The sequence below is a fragment of the Dendrobates tinctorius genome, unplaced genomic scaffold (assembly GCF_039654945.1).
Source record: "Dendrobates tinctorius isolate UK_male_01 unplaced genomic scaffold, ASM3965494v1 ptg000060l, whole genome shotgun sequence".
Classification (NCBI taxonomy): domain Eukaryota; kingdom Metazoa; phylum Chordata; class Amphibia; order Anura; family Dendrobatidae; genus Dendrobates; species Dendrobates tinctorius.
The window spans coordinates 81,241,021-81,260,924 of NW_027361728.1; the positions used below are offsets into that span (position 1 = coordinate 81,241,021).

General features: G+C 42.3%; 1 protein-coding gene across 5 annotated transcripts in view; it reads left to right on the top strand.

The window, feature by feature from the left end:
* Nucleotides 1-310: 310 nt before the first annotated feature.
* DOCK10 (dedicator of cytokinesis 10) overlaps nucleotides 311-19,904 on the top strand; it is a 387,536-nt gene continuing 367,942 nt past the window's right edge. For 4 of the 5 annotated variants that reach the window (XM_073579089.1, XM_073579094.1, XM_073579091.1 and 1 more), the window contains exon 1: nucleotides 314-539. In XM_073579089.1, the coding sequence (XP_073435190.1) occupies nucleotides 378-539 (162 nt within the window). In that variant the 5' untranslated portion in view covers nucleotides 314-377. Of the gene's footprint in view, nucleotides 540-19,904 lie in introns of all 5 variants that reach the window. The other variant, XM_073579093.1, reaches the window with a different exon arrangement.

Genomic DNA, 19,904 nt, shown 5'->3' on the forward strand with positions numbered 1-19,904 from the left:
AAAATAAGACATTTTCCTGATTTTTATTTTTCCAACACGTGAGTACATTATTTGAACAGATGACTTTAATAGAAGCGTGAAAATGCAAGTCTTTTCTTTGGAAACAGGAAAGCTCGGTCTTCTTTCGATTCCAGGATTATTTGGAGCCTGCCTCATGCCCTAATGTCTGTGCAAGTGTTCAGTTACAGTGGATGAAGTCTTTTCCTTTAGCTGCATCCAAGCTATTTAGTTGTGATCAGATGATCCGGGCAGCAGGAACTGATTGGAGAGCCTGCTGGCTGCAGCTGCAGTGTAGGCTGCTTCCAGGGACAAGGAGCCACTGTTGTACAACCATAGCATCAACATAGAAGTTATTTTGTGGGCTTCAGGATGCAGATATGGGCTGTGCTGCCAGCATTGTTCTGCTCCAAGCCTTTCGCTCAGTGGTACAGAGGAGCTGTCCTCACATTTGCACCAGACAGCAAGAAGACCTGTCACATGAAATCGTGCTACAGGATGATGTGGATGAACTAAGCCGACCGAGAACTCTGATCATAATGGTAGAGTATGCCTTTGCAAACTGTGACAGTGGCGGCAGGATTATGTATCCAGATCCAGCTGTGCCATTTATAATATGGGGGATTAATCGCTTCTGATATTTTCATAGTTTTGTATTATTGGCATACATTGTGATGCTGATACTATGCCGTCTATATGTTATGTAACACGACTATCATTTGCTGCTGCATGATGTGACTTCTTGTCTACGTCTTATCGATGAGTGATGTGTTGGGGCTGACCGGTACGTGCACAAGCCTTGTAGCATACATGGCAGATCGTGGTAGGGCAGAGTACAAAGTGCATTTATTTTTTATGTTCTATCATAGTGAAAATAATATGCAATGATCATCTTATTAAGTGTACACAACGGGGTATAAAAATGGTATTTTGTAGTCCATGACATTTTCATAGAAGGCCTGTGGCAAGCAATGACTGTTCCAATGTAGCCGGCTGGTAAATATTCATTAGCACTTTTGCTCTGGGCATTAAGTACAATTGAAGAATGAAGATAACATCAGTGCGGGATGGGACTTGTGCAGGTTTATCGTATGGGCACAGTGGTCATCATTATAATATACTCCTTGTCTGTACGTTCATTAGAGCAGCAGTGGGGACATCTGGAGCAAAATACAGGATCATCTTCTGTTACAGGATCAATGTTGGTGTTGGCCTTTAGACTCGTGTTGACAAGCTGGCCAATAAAAACTGGCTCAATGGCCGTTCCTAGAACCACAGAATCTTCTTCCCTAGGCCCGGACAAGACTTGTAAAACAGAGTATCCTGTATACTGCGCCACAGAATAGCCCAATTCAAGGTCTTTGCCACAGGGTTTTTACTGATTTGTTAAAAAAAATGCTTAAAGGGTCACTAAAGCTTATTTCATTACCATCTGATAAGCATATTAGTGCAATCTATTATTATCTGTTATTGGCCAGTCCTACTTGTGTTCTTCAGTAGCATTACTCATACCAAAGCTAGAAAAATGTCTAGCCCCATGATCACTATGGAAAACCCAGTGACACATTTATAGATGATCATATTTGTGACAGACTTCATTTAAAGTGGACCTGTCACCAGATTTTAAAAAAAAAATTTTTAATCTGCCAAACTCATCTAGAGATATTGGCCGTTTTATTGGGTGCTAATATTTATGGATTTACCTTGGGGGTGTGCCTCTATCCTGTTCAGCATTATTACCCTATGAGCACCGCCCACTTGTAAAGACATAAAACATTACAAATGCCCCTGGAAACATATTGCAGATGTAAAAAAAAGCAGCAGGAATAAAATAAGAGAAAAAAATGATCACTTTTGACCTGGTCACTGGTCCTCTTTAAGTTTAAAGGGATGGTCCGAAATAGTCACTTGTGTACTGACAGTGCGCTCTGTTGCCACTTGCCAGCTTGTTATTTCTGATCTGAGCCGGCGAGAGAGCGCACTGTCTTTGTGCACATCATTAAGTGACAGAGAAGGGACTCAGCCCTGAAATGAAACTGTGAGCGCCACTCTCTGCTCCTTGATGACGCTTAACTATTGAGTATTCCTGGGATTCTCAAATGATTCGTCATCAAAAAGGAAGTTGTAAAGAAAAAGAAAAGAAGTTAGATAGTGTAGTGAGGGAAGGATGTGGGATTTTTAATTAAAGTATATTAGAAATTGGTTTACATTATGGCGTTAAATAGATAGCAATGTTGGATGAAAATTAATTTGTATTTCAGACCACCTCTTTAAAGTTTATTTGGGAAGGCTGATTTTGATTGGTGCTCAATCACTGGCCTGTTTACACAGGAAGCTGATGAATTACTGATGGGAATAGAACGATCGTTGAATGACCATTCAATCCCATATGTCCTGTTAGCCTGTTTTGCTCAGGGCTACGTGCTGCTGATAAAGAGGTTTTTTTTTTTCTGTTATAAACAATCCAGCAAATGAGCGTTGTTCTCATTTGTCAGGTGATCGCTGCCGTATTTCCATTGGTGGATTTAAGAGCTAGTTTTCTTATGAATGCTCATTTTCCGACTATCGTCTTGTCTAATTTCACCTTTTCACTGAGTTGTATTTCAATGTTGGGATGCATATTATATGAAATTAGTAGGATGTTATAATAATTACAACAAACCATTCACTGTTTTCAACATGAAGCTCTTTTAAACATTGGATGAGAAAGTACTTAATTCACTTTTATGGCCTATCGTACATTAATTAGCTGTAGCAATTAAAAGTGATCCACTTATGAATGCAGCACAGAGCTGATATTGCTGAGGCATTGGTTGTCACCTTCTGTGGTGGACATGATATTACATGGTGGCACTCCATTTTAACCAATAATGTTTAAACCCTCTTCATGACATCTGTATGTCCATTAAAGCACACTGACAGGCTTTGTCTTCAAGGGACCATGGTATACCGCAGCTGCTATGGGGCCCGGGAACCGGGGAAGGCCTCGTGACAGTGCCGGCATTAGCCCCCTCCTCCTTCATCACATGCTCAGCTGTTCAAAGCAATGATGAAAGAGGGAGCGTCAGCTGATGTTTCCTCCCCCATTATTCTTTCTCAGCATCCGACGTCGCAGTGTCGTGGGCATAATGATGTCATTACATGATGCTCACTGCACTGAGGCGTGCCGTGTTTCAGAGAGCTCGATGCAGAGAATGGAGCAGTGGTGGAACGAGTAGGAAAGGTGAGTATATTTGTTTTATTAAAATCAATGAGTACATTGTGGTGGCCATAATATGGTATAGAGCGCTATGGGGAGTACATTATAATGTATGGAGGCCTATGGAGAGTGCATTATACCAGATGGAGGACTATGGGCAGTATATTATACTATAAGGAGGACTATGGGGAATGCAATAGACTACTTAGAGGACCATGGAGAATGTACTATACTATATGGAGGACAATGGAGGTGCATTATACTATATGGTGCACTAAGTGATGTACATTATACTATATGGAGGACTATGGGGAGTTCATTTTGCTATATGGAAGACTATGGGAGTGCATTATACTTTATGCAGGACTATGTGGTGCATTATACTATATGTAGATCTATGGGGACTGTATTATACTATATAGAGAACTATGGGGCATGCATTATACTATATGGAGGACTATGAGGAGTGTATTTTACTATATGGAGGATTAAGCGTGTGCATTATATGGAGGTCTAAGGGGAGTTCATTACACTATATGGAGGACTATGGGGGTGCATTTTACTATTTGCAGGACTATGGGGTTCATTATACTATGTGGAAGGCTATGGGAGGATATTATACTATATGGAGGACTATGGGGAATGCATTATACCACATGGAGAACTATGGGGTACACTCTACAATATGGAGAATTATGGGTGCAGTATACAATATGGAGGTCTATGGGGCCCATTATACTATATGAAGGGCTATGTGAGGTCTGTTATAATATTTGGAGACCTATGTAGGGGCCATTATAATGTTTGAAGGGCTATGTGGGGGCATTATACTATTTGGAAGGCTATTTTGAGGCCATTGTAATCTTTGTAGGACTATGTGGGAGACTTTATACTTTATAGAGGGCTATGTGGGGGCCTATATTGTATGCATGCAAAAATACATTATGAAGATTTGTGTGAAGTCCATCATACTGTGTGGGGGGCATTATACCGTTTTTAGGGCTAATGGGGCCATTATACAGTGTGGGGCCATTATACTGCATGTAGGCCCATTATACTGAATTTAGGGCTGTGTGGGGGTCACAGTTGGGGGATCATACTGTGTTGGGGTCACCAAACTTTGCCTGGGGAGTTGAGGTGGGGTACAGTAGGGTCTTTATACTATGCATGTGGAGGGTATTCTGGAGGAATTCACTGTGCAAATGATATGCAAATTATCAAAACATGGAAACATTTTCAGAGCATCTCAATTTATTCAGTATCGAGTATGAGCGCTATTTGCAGAAATACATGCACTTACACTCCATAGTGTCCCGGGAGATGTTTCTTCATTCAGAAATGTCAGATCGCATGTTGCTCACACTACTGCGAGCTGTCTGTATGGCCCACTCGTGCTACCATGGAGTGCAGCATCTCCGGAATTCTCTCACATAGAGCACATTTGTGACGTCATTGATCAGCAATTGCAAAAGTGCCTGCCACCATATTTCAGATGAGCTTACTTCTTATGTGGGTGACAGCATCTTTTTGATCATGTTGCAAGGAAGTAGGTAATCACTGACCAAGAATTTGTTTGTAGAAGGTAGATCGCCATCAACTTTCTATAATAATGCTGGAAAATTGTTGGTTGAAAAAATAATAAGTTTGCTTCATCAGCATATCATTAACATGTCTTTTAATTCTGTGGCTTCAATATTTTTATGACTTTTGTTTTCCTCAGTGCTGCAATTTCAATCATATAGAGTCATGGCCAAATGTATTGGAACCATTGAAATTGATCCAGACACTGAAGTATTTCTCATAGAAAATTATTACAACTACACATGTTTTGTAATAGAAATGTTTATTTCCATTGTATTTTGAAACGGCACAAAAAAAAACCAAAAGAAAAAAAGGCAAATTGGGCATAATTTCACACAAAACCCGCAAAATGGGCTGGACAAAATTGTTGCCACCTTTCCAAAATTGTGGGTAAACAACTTTGTTTCAAGCCAGTGATGCTCATTCAAACTCACCTGTGGCAAGTAACAGTTGTGGGCAATATGTGCCCCCACATATTCTCCTATATACAGTATGAGCCTCCACATAGCCTTGTATATACAGTATGAGCCCTCACATAGCCTTCTCAATACAGTATGAGCAATCCCCCTCCATACATTCCAATATCCCATAAACACATACTCGCCTCACTACTGTTCCCCCAGCGGTCTACTCTGGTGCATTTACTCTCCACATCTTACTCCGTAATCATGTCTGCTGTCTCAGTCACACGTTGATTGGTGGAAACAGGAGCTGCCGCTATTTGTATCCTGAGGATGTGGATAGTGGTGACATTGGGAAGTGGGCAGCAGAGGACAGGCGAGGGCATAGAACAGTTCGTTGGCCACTTTTTCCAGCCCTTTGGCTGTCTTGGTTCGTGCCCACTGGGCTAAATCATAGTAAATGGACTCAACATGACAAGAAAAATATGTTCATCTTCTTCCACCATAAACTATACCTGCTTTCATGTGTGTAGTATTGCATCTCCATTCCATTAAATCAGAGCTGCAGTTACATATCCAGACCATGTATGGGTGTGGTGTTGTTTCTGGAAAGATGCACTGCTTTTCAAAATCATTCTCCATGGAAAAGTGAGCTTATTGCCTCAGGTAAGCGCATTTTATTTTTTCAAACTAGTTTAGAAAATGACAGCTGAATCCTGACTAGTTGGCAACAGCAACAAGTTAATTTAATCTTTGACAATCCCTTTTTATAAGAAGGCACCCCTGATGTTAAGATGATCACAGTGATCAACTGTAATCAGCGAGGAGACTCATCTGTCTCACAGATCCTTAGGTTTGCATGTGTTTTCTCCTTCCAACACATTAATGTACAGTTATATATACAGTCATGGCCGAAAGTGTTGGCACCCGTGAAATTGTCAGGAGACTATGTGGGGGCTGAGATTGTATATAGGAGGCTATGTAAGGGCTCACACTTGCCAAAATCTGACCATTCTTTGTCTATTAAATGATCAATATTTCTACATCGATGGCAATTTATTTTCTTAACCTAAACCACATTTCGGAGGGTTTCAGCATTCAAAAGAATATTTTATGCAACCAATGGATGAATTTAACGTCAGGTTATAAGCTTTTATTTACATAACATGGATAAGCGACATAACTTCTGTCGGGAGTGTATATGGATTATGCGCTCAGTGATTTAATTACTGTTTAGATTGAGCAAACAAAGAAAACAGAAAACTTCAGAAACCATAATCCTTTATTCAGACAAGACATCAGGCCGAGCGGTGGGCAGAGAGTGTGCGGGAGAGTGATGACCTGGACGATGGCCTTTTCGCGCGACAAACTGCGCTTCCATAGAATATGTAATATTATTGGTTATGTCATGTTATCAATTCAGATGTTATTGATTCAATATATGTTAGGGGGCTGTGTGGGGGCTAATACTGTATGTAATGGGTGGGGTTGGGACTCCGCAAGTGAGTACTGCCGCCGCAGACACCGATAACAGCTGATCGGCAGGGGTGCCGGGTGTCAGACCCCGACTAATCAGACATTGATGACCTGTCCTAACAGTAGATTATAAATGTAAATGTAGTGGACAACCTCTATAATTTTTGCTCAGTATGAAGTGATACAATTATTGTTAATGTAAAATAATAATTATAATGACTATCTTATAAAGAATATCTTATTAATAATAATATTGATTAGAATTCATTTCAGCCCATCGATTTGGCCCTCCACAACAGTCACAGTTTCTCAGTCCCCACAGGAAATTTTGTTGCCCACCCATGATTTAGCCTTTACTCTGACTGCCTCCACAAGTTAGCTATTTGTCAACTAAGATTTCAAGTTTTTGCTTATTTTTCCTAGTACATCATTATGAGAAGGGTTAGAAAATTCCAGAATATTTCAGATGAGCTCACTTCTTTTGTGGGTGACAGTGACGTGTGTAGGTCATGTTGCAATTGAGCTGGAAACCACTACCCAGGAATTTATTTGAAGAAAGTAGATCTTCATCGTCTTTCTGTAATGATGGTGTTAGATTGCGATAGTGAGTGCGCTCATGTGTAAAAAAATAAAAATAAATCAGACACCCAAGATTTTTATTTAAGGACATCAAGAAAAATATACACATAGTAAGAGTGTCAGATAATGTCACATTACTCACTACTGACATGAGATATTACTCACCTTACAGTGTGTGTTATCCTGTTTCCAGACTGACATAGTGGATTCATTGCATCAGATAGTAACTGCTGGCTGAAAAGCCTTTGGGTAAAGCCAGATGGAGTGGCCCTGACTTGGCCATAATGTAACTGGAAACCACAGTGGCGTGTTGTTAAATTGATCATTAAAGGATGCATGATTTGCCATCAGAACTAATGTCAGTGCTGATCAGTCTGGCCAAACCTGTTGAAACAAACAAACTTCATGTAAAAAATCCCTAAAGTTGACCCCAAAGTTTGCAAACCACACCAGACACGGCCATCTTCTTCACTGGGACGACCGGTGCAGAAACAAGCAGCATAAGTGTAGAAAGCGGTCAGTGTCGAGCGTGATCTGCAAACGATACAGATGGCGCCAAAAGCTGATCGTTTTCATCAGATTCTTATTAGGCTGGTACTTCCTTGTTAAATGACGATGCTTGCAATAAATCATGGGTGGATGAGGGTTGTCATTGAAGGGAAATTGTAAATCACTGACCAGAGACAGGCGGCAGGTGGTACGGATAGCGATGAAAAGCAGCAGAGCTGTAAGTGCAGCGCTCGCCCTCTGCATGAGTGGCTCATTTCTCTGTTTGGTCATAATGGGAACCGTTTTTCTCAGATGTGGAAAATAAAATTCTCTTTTCTCCTTTTTTCTCAGCCATCTGATGTCATCTGAGTGAGGTCTGGTTTTTTTCACAGACCCATAGACTTAAATGGCCGAGTGCAGTCCAATAATAGTAGGCAAATCATGCATGCTGCGTTTTTTTTTTCCCTCTAACCTCTTAGTCAATGAAGAAAAATTGGACGTGTGCACAGTCTCATTGAATTACATTGGTCCCAGTGTGATCCCTTGTTTTGACGGATCAAACTCTGACCAAAACTATAGTCATGTGCACGAGACCTTACAGTACTTTTACATAGACGGTATTAGTTTGGGGTAGAAAAACCTGATGACAGGTTTCACTTTAAGCAAGATTCCTTGCTAGACGAGTGCATAAAATTTCCTCTTTATGTTACGCACTTAGGTAATAATTCATGGTTGTGAACTGTACATACCCTATAACTATTCTGGCTGCAGCGCTGAGAAGGAGGATCCTTACATTGCCATTTTATGGAGCTTCATAATCAAATTTTCCCTTCATCATGTGTTCAGAAACGTAAAGCTGGTACTGTCCTTGCTACACACAGAAGTGGATACCACAATTGGACCTTGTGTTAAAGTTTCTCAGCAAAGTCTAGGAGACAAACATTTACTCTGGTCACGAGGACTTATGGCTTACTCGCCCAATTCTCCTCCAGTTTTGGACAGTGTCGGAAGTCAATAAAGTATAATGTATGTAGAGTAAGGCTGAGTTCACACGTACCGTTTTTTTCGCGTTTCCGCGGCGGTATTTTCCGCGCGTTTTTGCCACGAAAACGCAAAAAATAAGCATCCCATGCATTCCTATGGGATTCCGCAATGCTGTGCTAATGCTGCGGTTTTTACCACGGCGGAATCGCTTTGCGGTAAAAAACGCAGCATGCTCATTAATTTCGCGGAATCGCGGCGATCCCGCAATCATAGGAATGCATTGTTCTGCTTACTTTCCGCATGTGGCTGTGCACACCATGCGAAAAGTAAGCAGAACATTTGTGGATGGTACCCACGGTCCGGAGGAGAGGAGACTGTCCTCCGGGCTGTGGGTACCATATCACTGTAAAAAATAGAATTTAAATTAAAAAAATTGTTATTCTCACCTTCCGACGTCCCGCGCAGCCTTCCCGCCTCTCTCCACGCTCCTGGTCCCAGTAAGCCTTTGCGAGCGATGACGTCCGTTCTCTCACGGGATCGCGAAGTCTCGCGGTCATTTGCGCAACGTCATCGCGAATGACCGCGAGACGTCGCGATCCCGCGAGAACGGACGTCATTGCGGTAATTATCACAAAGGATTACTGGGAGCGTGGAGAGAGGCGGGAAGGCTGCGCGGGACGTCGGAAGGTAAGAATAACAATATATTTTTTTTTTTATTATTATTATTTACATTCTATGTTTTACTATTGAAGCCGCATAGGCGGCCTCAATAGTAAAAAGTTGGTCACACTCGTCAAACACTATGTTTGACGAGTGTGACCAACCTGTCAATCAGTTCTCCAAGCAATGCTCCAGATCGCTTGGAAAATGCTAGCAATTCTGCAAGCTAATTACACTTGCAAAATGCTAGTTTTTCCGCGGGAATTTAAAATGCGATTTTCCCGCGGAATGGAATTCCGGAATTCTCGCGGTAATTTCCGTGAGAGTTCCGGTACGTGTGAACCCAGCCTAAAAAAGAACAAAACCGTTGGCACAACCCTGAGAATTGTAGGTGGTGCCCAAGTAGGATCCCAATCCGTGAACTAAATATATATAAACTTGGCACACACCAAAGGTTTCTGATGCAGAAAGGTGATTTTTAATTATACAACAGTACATACATACACAGACGTTTCGGTCTAGGACCTTCATCAATGTACGATATATTGTACTGTGAGATTCTTAGTGACTGGGCTTTGTGAGATAGACCAATCCTGTGAGGAGGCACATGAAGCCGTCCCACTGCGTGGTGATTTGTGGAGTGTGGACGCAGTATCCACCGCGAATCCCAAGTACCACTTGGGATTCGCGGTGGATACTGCGTCCACACTCCACAAATCACCACGCAGTGGGACGGCTTCATGTGCCTCCTCACAGGATTGGTCTATCTCACAAAGCCCAGTCACTAAGAATCTCACAGTACAATATATCGTACATTGATGAAGGTCCTAGACCGAAACGTCTGTGTATGTATGTACTGTTGTATAATTAAAAATCACCTTTCTGCATCAGAAACCTTTAGTGTGTGCCAAGTTTATATATATTTTGAACCCAGCCTAAAGGCCCCGTCTCACATAGCAAGATCGCTAGCGAGATCGCTGATGCGTCACCGATTTTGTGACGCAACAGCGACCTCGCTAGCGATCTCGCTACATGTGACACATAGCAGCGACCGGCCCCCCTGCTGGATATCGCTGATCGTGCTAAAATGTCCTGGCCATTTTTTCATCGTCGGCGTCCCACTGGCCAGCATGCATCGCTGTGTTTAATGCTGACGAGCGACCTCGTTGGCGACGCAGAACTCAGGGACGCAAGCTGGAATCGTTCAGAGTAGCTGCTGTGTGACAACGCACCAGCGATCCTTACCAGGTTGTATCGTTGTCGGGATCACTGGTGCGTCGCTATGTGAAACGGGACCCTAAGACAGTCATGTAGTACTGCACATTACGCGCATCCCGCTGTCTAATGCCAGTGCTGATAACATTGTGATTGTCTGACTAAGAAGCCCCATTAAATGCCCTATTATATTAGTACATGTTGAATTATGTGGGGGTCCGGGCCGGTTCTGGAGAGAGCAGCGATCAGCTACATAGAACATCTCATTTTTCTGCTGCCTCCACAACATTTGATCACTGGGGATCTCTGCAGCGGGACACCCAGTGACCCATCGGTTTATCATCCTGGAAATGTTTTCACAAACGAATGGACAACTGAGAATCATTATGAAAAGCATAAGTATTATTGCATTTCCTGCAGTGTCGTTGTGTTGCAATGTATACATTATAAGGCATCAGATGCAATGCCATATTGGGGCTCCGTATGTCTGATGGGAAACCAAAGATACTGAAGAAAGAAAATTAAACCTCAGATTCACGTGGAATATGGTAGCCTATTAGGCGGAGACTTCAGATGCCTGGAACATGGATTTGATGTATTTCTGTAAGGTCTCGTGTAGAGACTGCCAAAATTTCGGTCTGCGTGCAATCTGCCAAAACATTGGATTGCACTCAGAGCAATGTTATTCGATGAGTCCGTGCACATGTCTGATTTCTTCCTCTTATCACTCTAAAAAAAATTGCATTATTCACGATTTGTCTCCCATAAATGGATCGCACGCTATCATTGAAGACTATTGGTCCGTGAAAAAGTGGGACTGTACTCGAATTTATCAGACAGGTTGAATGGAGAAACATTTTTTTTTTATTCTCCACATCGGAAGAAATGAAATCACACTTTGATCACATTCTGATCAGAGTATGAGTAGCACAATCAGACTGATTTTCTCAGATGGAGAACATGCGGTCGTGTGACTCTCGCCTAACATGGCATAGTCACCTGTTAATTCAGGTTGTTCTGCTGATTATATTTGTTTTGCTCCGGCTTCTACTCATTTCAATCTACACTAAATATATAACATGTCATAGTTAGTGGTGGGCGAGTAGCATCGTTGCTCGGGTTTTTCTGAGCATGCTCGGTTGTCCTCCGAGTATTTTGGCGTGCTCGGAGATATAGTTTTCCTCGTCTCAGCTGCATGATTTGCGACTTGTAGACAGACTGAATACATGTGGGAATTCCCTAACAAACAGGCATTCCACACATGTATTCAAGCTGTCTAGCAGTCGCAAATCATGTATATGAGGCGATGAAAACTAAATCTGCAAGCACGCCAAAAACCCGAGCAACGAGTATACTCGCTCATCACTAGTCATAGTGTATGTCGCTTTAGGCCGGGTGCCCACAATCCGGAACTAGCAGAGCTTTGGATGCAGCGCATGTTCACTGCAACCAAAGCGCTACCTTCTATCAAACGCAGGTTTGTCCGCAAGAGAAATTGACATGCTGCGGTCTGAAAATACGCGCCACATGCTCAGTGTATCCGGGTGATCCGCAGGTGACTATGCACGCATAGTGGACATAGACATTTCCAGAAATCCCATCCACTATGCGGTAACATCTGGCCGCTGCAGGTTTCACGCTGCATAAATACATAACCTGAAACCCGCAGCCACTCCGGATCGTGGACATGTACCCTTAGATTGCCCTACTACTGCTCTTCTCACTGACTCGGATGATGAGGAGGATCACTACTTGATGTAAACCTTCTGATAATGGGTCTAGTGTGTTGTTCACCATAGTATCAGAGAATTGACAGTTTTTCCAGAGAGTAATGTTAAAATAGTACCTGGGTGTAGATAATAAAAAGAACTATCAGAGAGCAGTTTCTGATTCCTGTATAGCCTGCACACTTATTACTGTGTCACCGTGTGACTAATTAGAGCCAAACGCACTAAAGGCTTCTTTCTATTAACAAGCCTATGAACTATATAAAAGAGATCCCGTTCCTTGTACTATTAGTATTTCATCCTATTCCAGTCTCTTATACCATACCACTCACTGCTGGATTTAATAAGTCGCTTACGTTCTTTATTCCACTGGTCAATAAAAAGGCTCCACAAGATTGGATTTGCTACTATTGTCTGCTAATTTTATGGAATGTAAGGTTTCCTTTAATTGATTACAGGTTCAAATGGAGCCAGAATATACACTCAGTTATAAAATAATATGAGTATTGTTTATGCAGAGACTCAGGCTACTTTCAGATTTCCGGATTTTAAATCCGGCGGGCTGCGGCGAAAAGTTGTCAAACTGGATCCGGTAGACGCCGCAGCCCGCTGGATCATCTGTTTTTGCCGGATACGGTGCAGGAGAGGGAGAGGGAGAAAGAGTCTTCGTGCATGCACTCTGCAAAAAAGCGGTCCGGCGCTGTCAAAAAAGTTACATGGAACTTTTTTTTTGCAGACGCAGGACACGCTGCATGGCCATCAGGCGCAATGCGGTGATAATGTAAGTCTATGGGAAAAAAAGCCGGATCCAGTGGCAACAGGCGCCGGATCCGGTTTTTACATTTTTGGCCGCATCGCGCCTGATGCTTCAAAACGGAAATCTGAAAGTAGCCTAAGGCTACGTTCACACTTAGGTTTCATACTTTGGAAAATCAGCTCTGATTTGCCAGAGAATCAGTGGTAGAAAGCCAAAGCTAAATCTTGGGGATTTGCAGTGTGGAATGTCATGGATCTCATATATATTGCTTTCCGCGTCAGTGATATGTTGTTTTTTTCTGTGACATAGATTTCAAATCTGCAAATGGAAAAAAATCATCTTTATTTCATTGATATGTTATTCAACTCATGCATACAGATCATTATTATAGTTTTTTGCCTTTTATTCTTGGGTACTTCATCTCCCCGCTTACTTTCTTCACCACCCCGAATATTATTAGGCTGGTTTCACATTTGCGTTTTTTTTCGCGGTAATTTAGCGCTAAATAGCGCATGCGGTTTTTTTTCCTATACTTTGCATGGGATGCGCTTATGTGCGCATACACATGCGTTTGTACGCGTTTTACCGCGCATGCGTTTTTTTGCGGTATGCGCTCGGGCGCACAAAATGCAACTTGTTGCATTTTTTGTGCGTCCGATTTGCCTCAAAAAAACGCATGCGCGCGCAATGCGTTTTTTTACAGCAAGACACCCATTATAAGTCTATGGTGAGCATATGTGCGCATTGGCATGCTTATGTATGCGTTTTTTTGCACATGCATTTTTTTTTTTACCATTAGTTTAGACAATGGAATTTAGGGGTTTGGGTAAAGTTAGGGTTAGTTAAGGGGGTTTAGGGTTAGGGTTAGGGTCAGGGTTAGGGTTAGGGTTAAGTATGGTTTGGTTAAGGGTTAGGGTTAGGGTTAGGGTCAGGGTTAGGGTCAGGGTTAGGGTTAAGTATGGTTTGGTTAAGGGTTAGGGTCAGGGTTAGGGTTAGGGTCAGGGTTAGGGTCAGGGTTAGGGTCAAGTATGGTTTGGTTAAGGGTTAGGGTCAGGGTTAGGGTTAAGTATGGTTTGGTTAAGGGTTAGGGTCAGGGTTAGGGTTAAGTATGGTTTGGTTAAGGGTTAGGGTTAGGGTTAGGGTTAGTAAAGTCATGGTTTGGGTTAGTGTGAGTGGCCACCTAATGTTGGAAAAAAATGCAAACGCGGTAAAAACGCACTAAAAACGCATACAAACGCTGCGTTTTTTTCATGCATGCTCATAAAAATGCTTGAAAAAAACGCAGCAGTTGTATGCTTTTGTATGCGTTTTTCAATGCTTTTTTTGCGGGAAAAACGCGCTGCAAAAAAAAGCAAGTTTGAAACAGGCCTTAGTGCAACAGAACCATTTATTGATGCTGCGTTTTCCATTTACGGGCCACCACACAGGATTGTGGCTCTGTTTGCCGCTTTTAGTACCTTGTTCCCCTTAACCCCTTGGGCACTAGTATGTGTTCATTTTATACATCTTTTAATGTTTTTTTTCATGTTTTAGTATTCTATGTTGCCTATTGTGTGACAAGGAGGATATTTGCAGGCTAGGTCCATTGCTTTAGTAGGAAACATTTATGTGAAAATAACAAACTCTAAATATGGAGTAAACTCATTAGTTTGATCACAGGGACAATTTCTGAATTATGGAAAACTCACATATATGAGTAATTTCTGCATGGGAAACATAGCATTGTATGACAATTATTCAAATAAATGATTATGTGCTGGAACATGGAATACATTGGCTGTACCAAAGAAGGAACTTCTCTGATTAGCTCTCTCTTGTTGCTAGTAGACCTTCATTATGTGCTATAGACCAAGTTCAGACAAACGTATGCAAAATCATCTGTTTTTCATCCAGAAAAAGGCAAAGATATTTCATCTATTTTGTGATTTTTAGGCAATCTGTGTGTCCATTTTTTGCATCCGTACAACATTCCTTTTGTACATGTATAATGCAATAATTTGATACACTTAGGATATTGCCCCATGATTCTTGGGGCGAGTAAAAAGGGGATAACTTTGCTGTTAAAACCTCAGTGTTATTGTAAACTAATATTGGTAATCACCTCCACTGGTGGACGTGGCTCTCGGTAGCTGCCGCACTTTGTGGTTCGACAACACGGTGAAGTTACAATTAGGCCTGTTTCACACGTCCTGATATTTCCGGTACCGGAAATATTCGTGTCCGTATGTCCATGTGTAAATTTGTGACATTCATGTAGCATCCGTGTGCTATCCGTATGTCCATGTGTACCATCTGCATGTGCTGTCCGTGTGTCTGTGTATTGAAAAAAATTTGTTTGAATGTTAACTCTATGATTTTAAAAACACACACGGACGCCATCCGTGTGCGGTACGGGTTTACACGGACCCATTGACTTGTATGGGTCCGTGTGATCCGTGATGTTGCTCAAAAACACACATGTCAGCGTGTTATGCACACGGACACACAGTCCATGAAAACATGCTGACATTACATAGACCCATTCATTTGAATGGGTCTACGTGTGTCAATGTCTCCGGTACGTGAGAAAACTGTCACCACACGTACCGGAGACCCTGACATGTGAAACCGGCCTTAAGTGGTTTTATCACAATTTGCTGTTACATGGCTTTTGGATATGGGACGAACCCCCACACCACCTTAAAACTAGACACTGGAATAAATATACAAAACACATTACTTACAAAATGGTCACAGCTTTATTTAAATCACAGGATTAAAACAATCACAGTAGTAGTCAGGTGAAGTGTTAGTACATTGGGATTCAAAAGTACTGTGTCTGTGATATCCCCAGCTGTCTGACATACAGCACCAGGACAGCCAGCCATAAAGGGGCGGCACGCCATTCAATTAGAGCCAGTAATATTTCAGGGCACCAATGACCCTATTGTCCTCACTCTGATAAGTCCACTACTATTACAAAAAGTGGCTTATTTAATAATAAAGTCCCAAACTTTTTTTAATCCTAAAGTCCCTCACCTTATTTAATATTAAAATCCCACACCTTATTTAATACTAAAATCCCACAAGTTATTTAATACTAAAATCCCACAAGTTATTTAATACTAAAGTCCCACACCTTATTTAATACTAAAGTTGCTTCCACCAACTGGCTATAGTCCATACAAAACAGAAAACGGTACAACAAGTTGTGAAATAAGTTTACAGTATATTCACCACTGTGAACAAACCTTCCAGACTGCGGTACCAGCTTGAGCAAGCTTCCAACTTGCAGACAGATCCTGGGTTTGGGTGATCCCTGCGCAGACGTGTGCTTCCATAGATCCAGCAAGAGAGCAAAGACACAGACCGACAATGAGGGAAACACACCTGCGGCAACTTTTCGGGAGACCTCCTCCTTTCTCAAGCCTGCAATCTTTCTTCCATTCCTTCCTTTTAACGATGCACACCCTTCTTGTGTAACGTTTACAAAAATGTATTAAAGTTACATCTCTATCACATCCAATATATTTCAGAGAAAAAAAAGGTAAATTGAACATCATTTCACACAAAACTCCAAAAATGGGTCAGACAAAATTGTTGGCACCCTCAAATTAATATTTAACTGCACACCCTTTGGAATAAATAACTACAATCAATTGCTTCATATAACCATTAACAAGCTTCTTACACCTCTTAACTGCAATTTTGAACCACTCTTCAAACTGCTCCAGGTCTCTCATATTTGAAGGCTGCCTTCTCCCAACAGCAATTTTAAGATCTCTCTACATGTGTTCAATGGAATTTAGAACCGGGCTCTTTGCTGGCGACTTCAGAATTCTCTGGCACTTTGTTTCCATCCGTCTCTGGGTACTTTTTGAAGTATGTTTGGGGTCATTGTCCTGCTGGAAGACTCATGATCTAGGACTCAAACCCAAACCCAGCTTTCTGAAACTGAGCACTAAATTGGGACCCAAAATCATTTGATAATCTTTGGATTTCGTGATGCCTTACGCACAGTCAAGGCGTCCAGTGTCAGAGGCAGCAAAACAACCCCAATTTCCCAAAACATTTTTGAACTTCCACTATATTTGACTGTAGGCACTGTATTATTGTCTTTGTAGGCCTCATTCCTTTTTCAATATGAAGCCTACAGTAGAATGTTGTGCTTTACCAGAAAGCTGTATCTTGGTCTCATCTGTCCAAAAGACGCTTTCTCAGAAGGATTTTGGCTTACTCATGTACATTTTTGCAAACTTCAGTCTAGCTTTTTATGTCTCTGTGTCAGCAGTGAGGCCCTCCGGGGTCTCCTGCCATGGCATTTCATTTAATTCAAATGTTGACACATAGTTCGTTCTGTCACTGGTGCACCCTGAGCCTGCAGGAGCGTTTGAATATGTTTAGTTGATTTGGGCTGCTTATGCACAAACAAAAACTGTGTTCCAAAATTACCAATTAAAATGGGTAAGCTAGAAGTCCCTCTTACGTCAACTAGGCTGTCGCCTTCCTGGCTGCGGAGGTTGGCACCCTAGGGGGGAACGTTGTGGCGCCCCCGCTCCATGATGGCTGACCCTGGGAGCCCTGTATTCCCTGCAGCCACTTGGGGAACCCTCCTACCCGATGTCCTAAAGGAACCCCTATCTATAGACATAGATGATCCTATATCTAAGAGAACCCTAGACCCCAATTAAAAACAAAAAAGAACACAATAGGCAATTGGTGACGATTGACATAATTTCACAACGTGGTCAAAGGATAACAATACTCCAGGGGTTTGGGCCCTTGGTTTGCCAAAATAGACTGTAGTCTCTTAACATGCAGACTAAATTTCAAAAGTTGCTTACACTGCCAACTAATAGTTGGCATAGATGAAAAAATGGTGCTCAGAAAACTATTAGAGCCAACTCAGATGTGGTCACTGTAGGAAAAACCTAATATTGGTTAAATCAGTGTTTTCTAAGCATGCAGTGTATGTTCACACTCTTTCCAATAGCAACAAAAAGACCAACAATGCCACATTTCAAATGTGACAAAAAATGCTGCATGATGTTGCTCAAAAGAAGTTATAACCCCATCATTAACCACGTGTATAAAATGGAAGTCGTTTCTAAGCATGCAGACTGAGTTCAAAAAACTGCTGCAATAGATACTGCTTTTTATTGCCAATTGTTAATGACACAGGTGAGTAACAATGCTAAACCAACTTAAAACTACAATCAGGTCAATAAAGGACCCGCGATACAAGGCATTCATGGCAGGAGAAAGAAAATAAAATGGTTTGCACACATATAGATATAATTAGCAGGTTTACTGCAGACTATAATCCAATCTATACTCTGTATTGTAGTGGCACAGATATCAACATATCCTGACACGGTGTGTAACCCCACAACTGATAATCAGGAAAGAGAAACAGCCACATATAACAGATATGATGAGGAATGCTGCATATTACTGCCACAAGAATGATGGTACTCATCTGGTTAACTGCCACCAGCCATAGAGAATTATGCGCCTCAACACGTTTCACCCATTAGGGCTCATCAGGAGGCCTGATGTAACAAAGACTTGTGTCCTGATTCTGGTGTGATGTGACCAAGGTTGATAGATAGATATAGAGATGGATAGATAGATAGATAGATGGATAGAGATAGATAGGTATAGAGATAGATAGAGACTATTTATCTCTATCTATCTCTATATGTATCTAGATATCCATCTCTATATCTATTGTGGTGCAGTGACCGCTGTGTCAGCTAGTGGGCGCTGTGTGGGTGTCCCAGGACAGCCGTATAAGCATTTCCATTACCCTGATAGGTGTAGGATACTGAAAGATCATAATGATCAGCAGAGGTACTGCTGACTAGTACGTTCTGTTATAATGTGTCAGGGAAGCCTGTGTGTGGTTGTGTGCAATAGGACCTTGGGTGAGGTCATAGCCATGTGATCACCTGTGGGTGTGGTTATGGACCATATAAGGTACCTGAGGTCTGGTCACATGGGGGTGAATGCTGGGACCTGATTGGTCCAGTTTGGAAGGTCCCGTGTGGAGAAGGATCTCCTCACTAACAGCACGTGTGGACGCTGTGACTAATGGCGATGTGTGCCTGACCGTTCCCAGGGAGAGGGAAGGAACGTTTGCAGTGTAAAGCAGCATGCAAGGTAACCCGGAGATGGGACTGCTACTGAGAGACTGTATAGCCTGCTGGCTAGATGAAGCACAGCCTGTGTGACCAGGAGGGCTATAGGGGAGCAGAGCTCCAGTGTGAAGATACCCTGCTGTCTACTATAAGACTGTTGCATATTACTGCTGGAAGTTTATGAAGGATGAATAAACCTCTTGGACTATGATTTGTTGGAAAATCCTGTGCCGGATGTGTTTTTTGATCGCTGCAAGCGAGAACCCCCTATTTACATGACAGCGCTACCTCACAAATGATGGAGAATTGCTAAGGGAAATATAGTAGCCTTGTTGCTGGGGGCAACAGAAAAGGACTGCCAAAAAAAAAAAGAAAAAAAACTTTGTTGCTAAGGGCTGCGGTTCCAACAGCACATGTTGCAGTTCTGGCAACGCTGAGCCAGGAGGGCTGACGGTTGTGAGAGCCGTATACTGACAGCAGCTCAGTGAAAGAGACTGGTGATTGCTAGGGTGCCTCTGCGGATAAGAGGTACCCGAGGACCTGTGTGGCCAACACAGGTAACGACAGGTGTTCGTTGTTGTACTGACCTGGATCAGTGAGCAAGGTCCTGGAGGGTCAGTGTTGGGAGGTTCTGGGAGAGGAATTGGATCCCTGGAACACGTGATATGACCTTGGACTTGGTGAGGCCAGTGTGTTGGGAGACCCTGGGAGGAAGGTCGG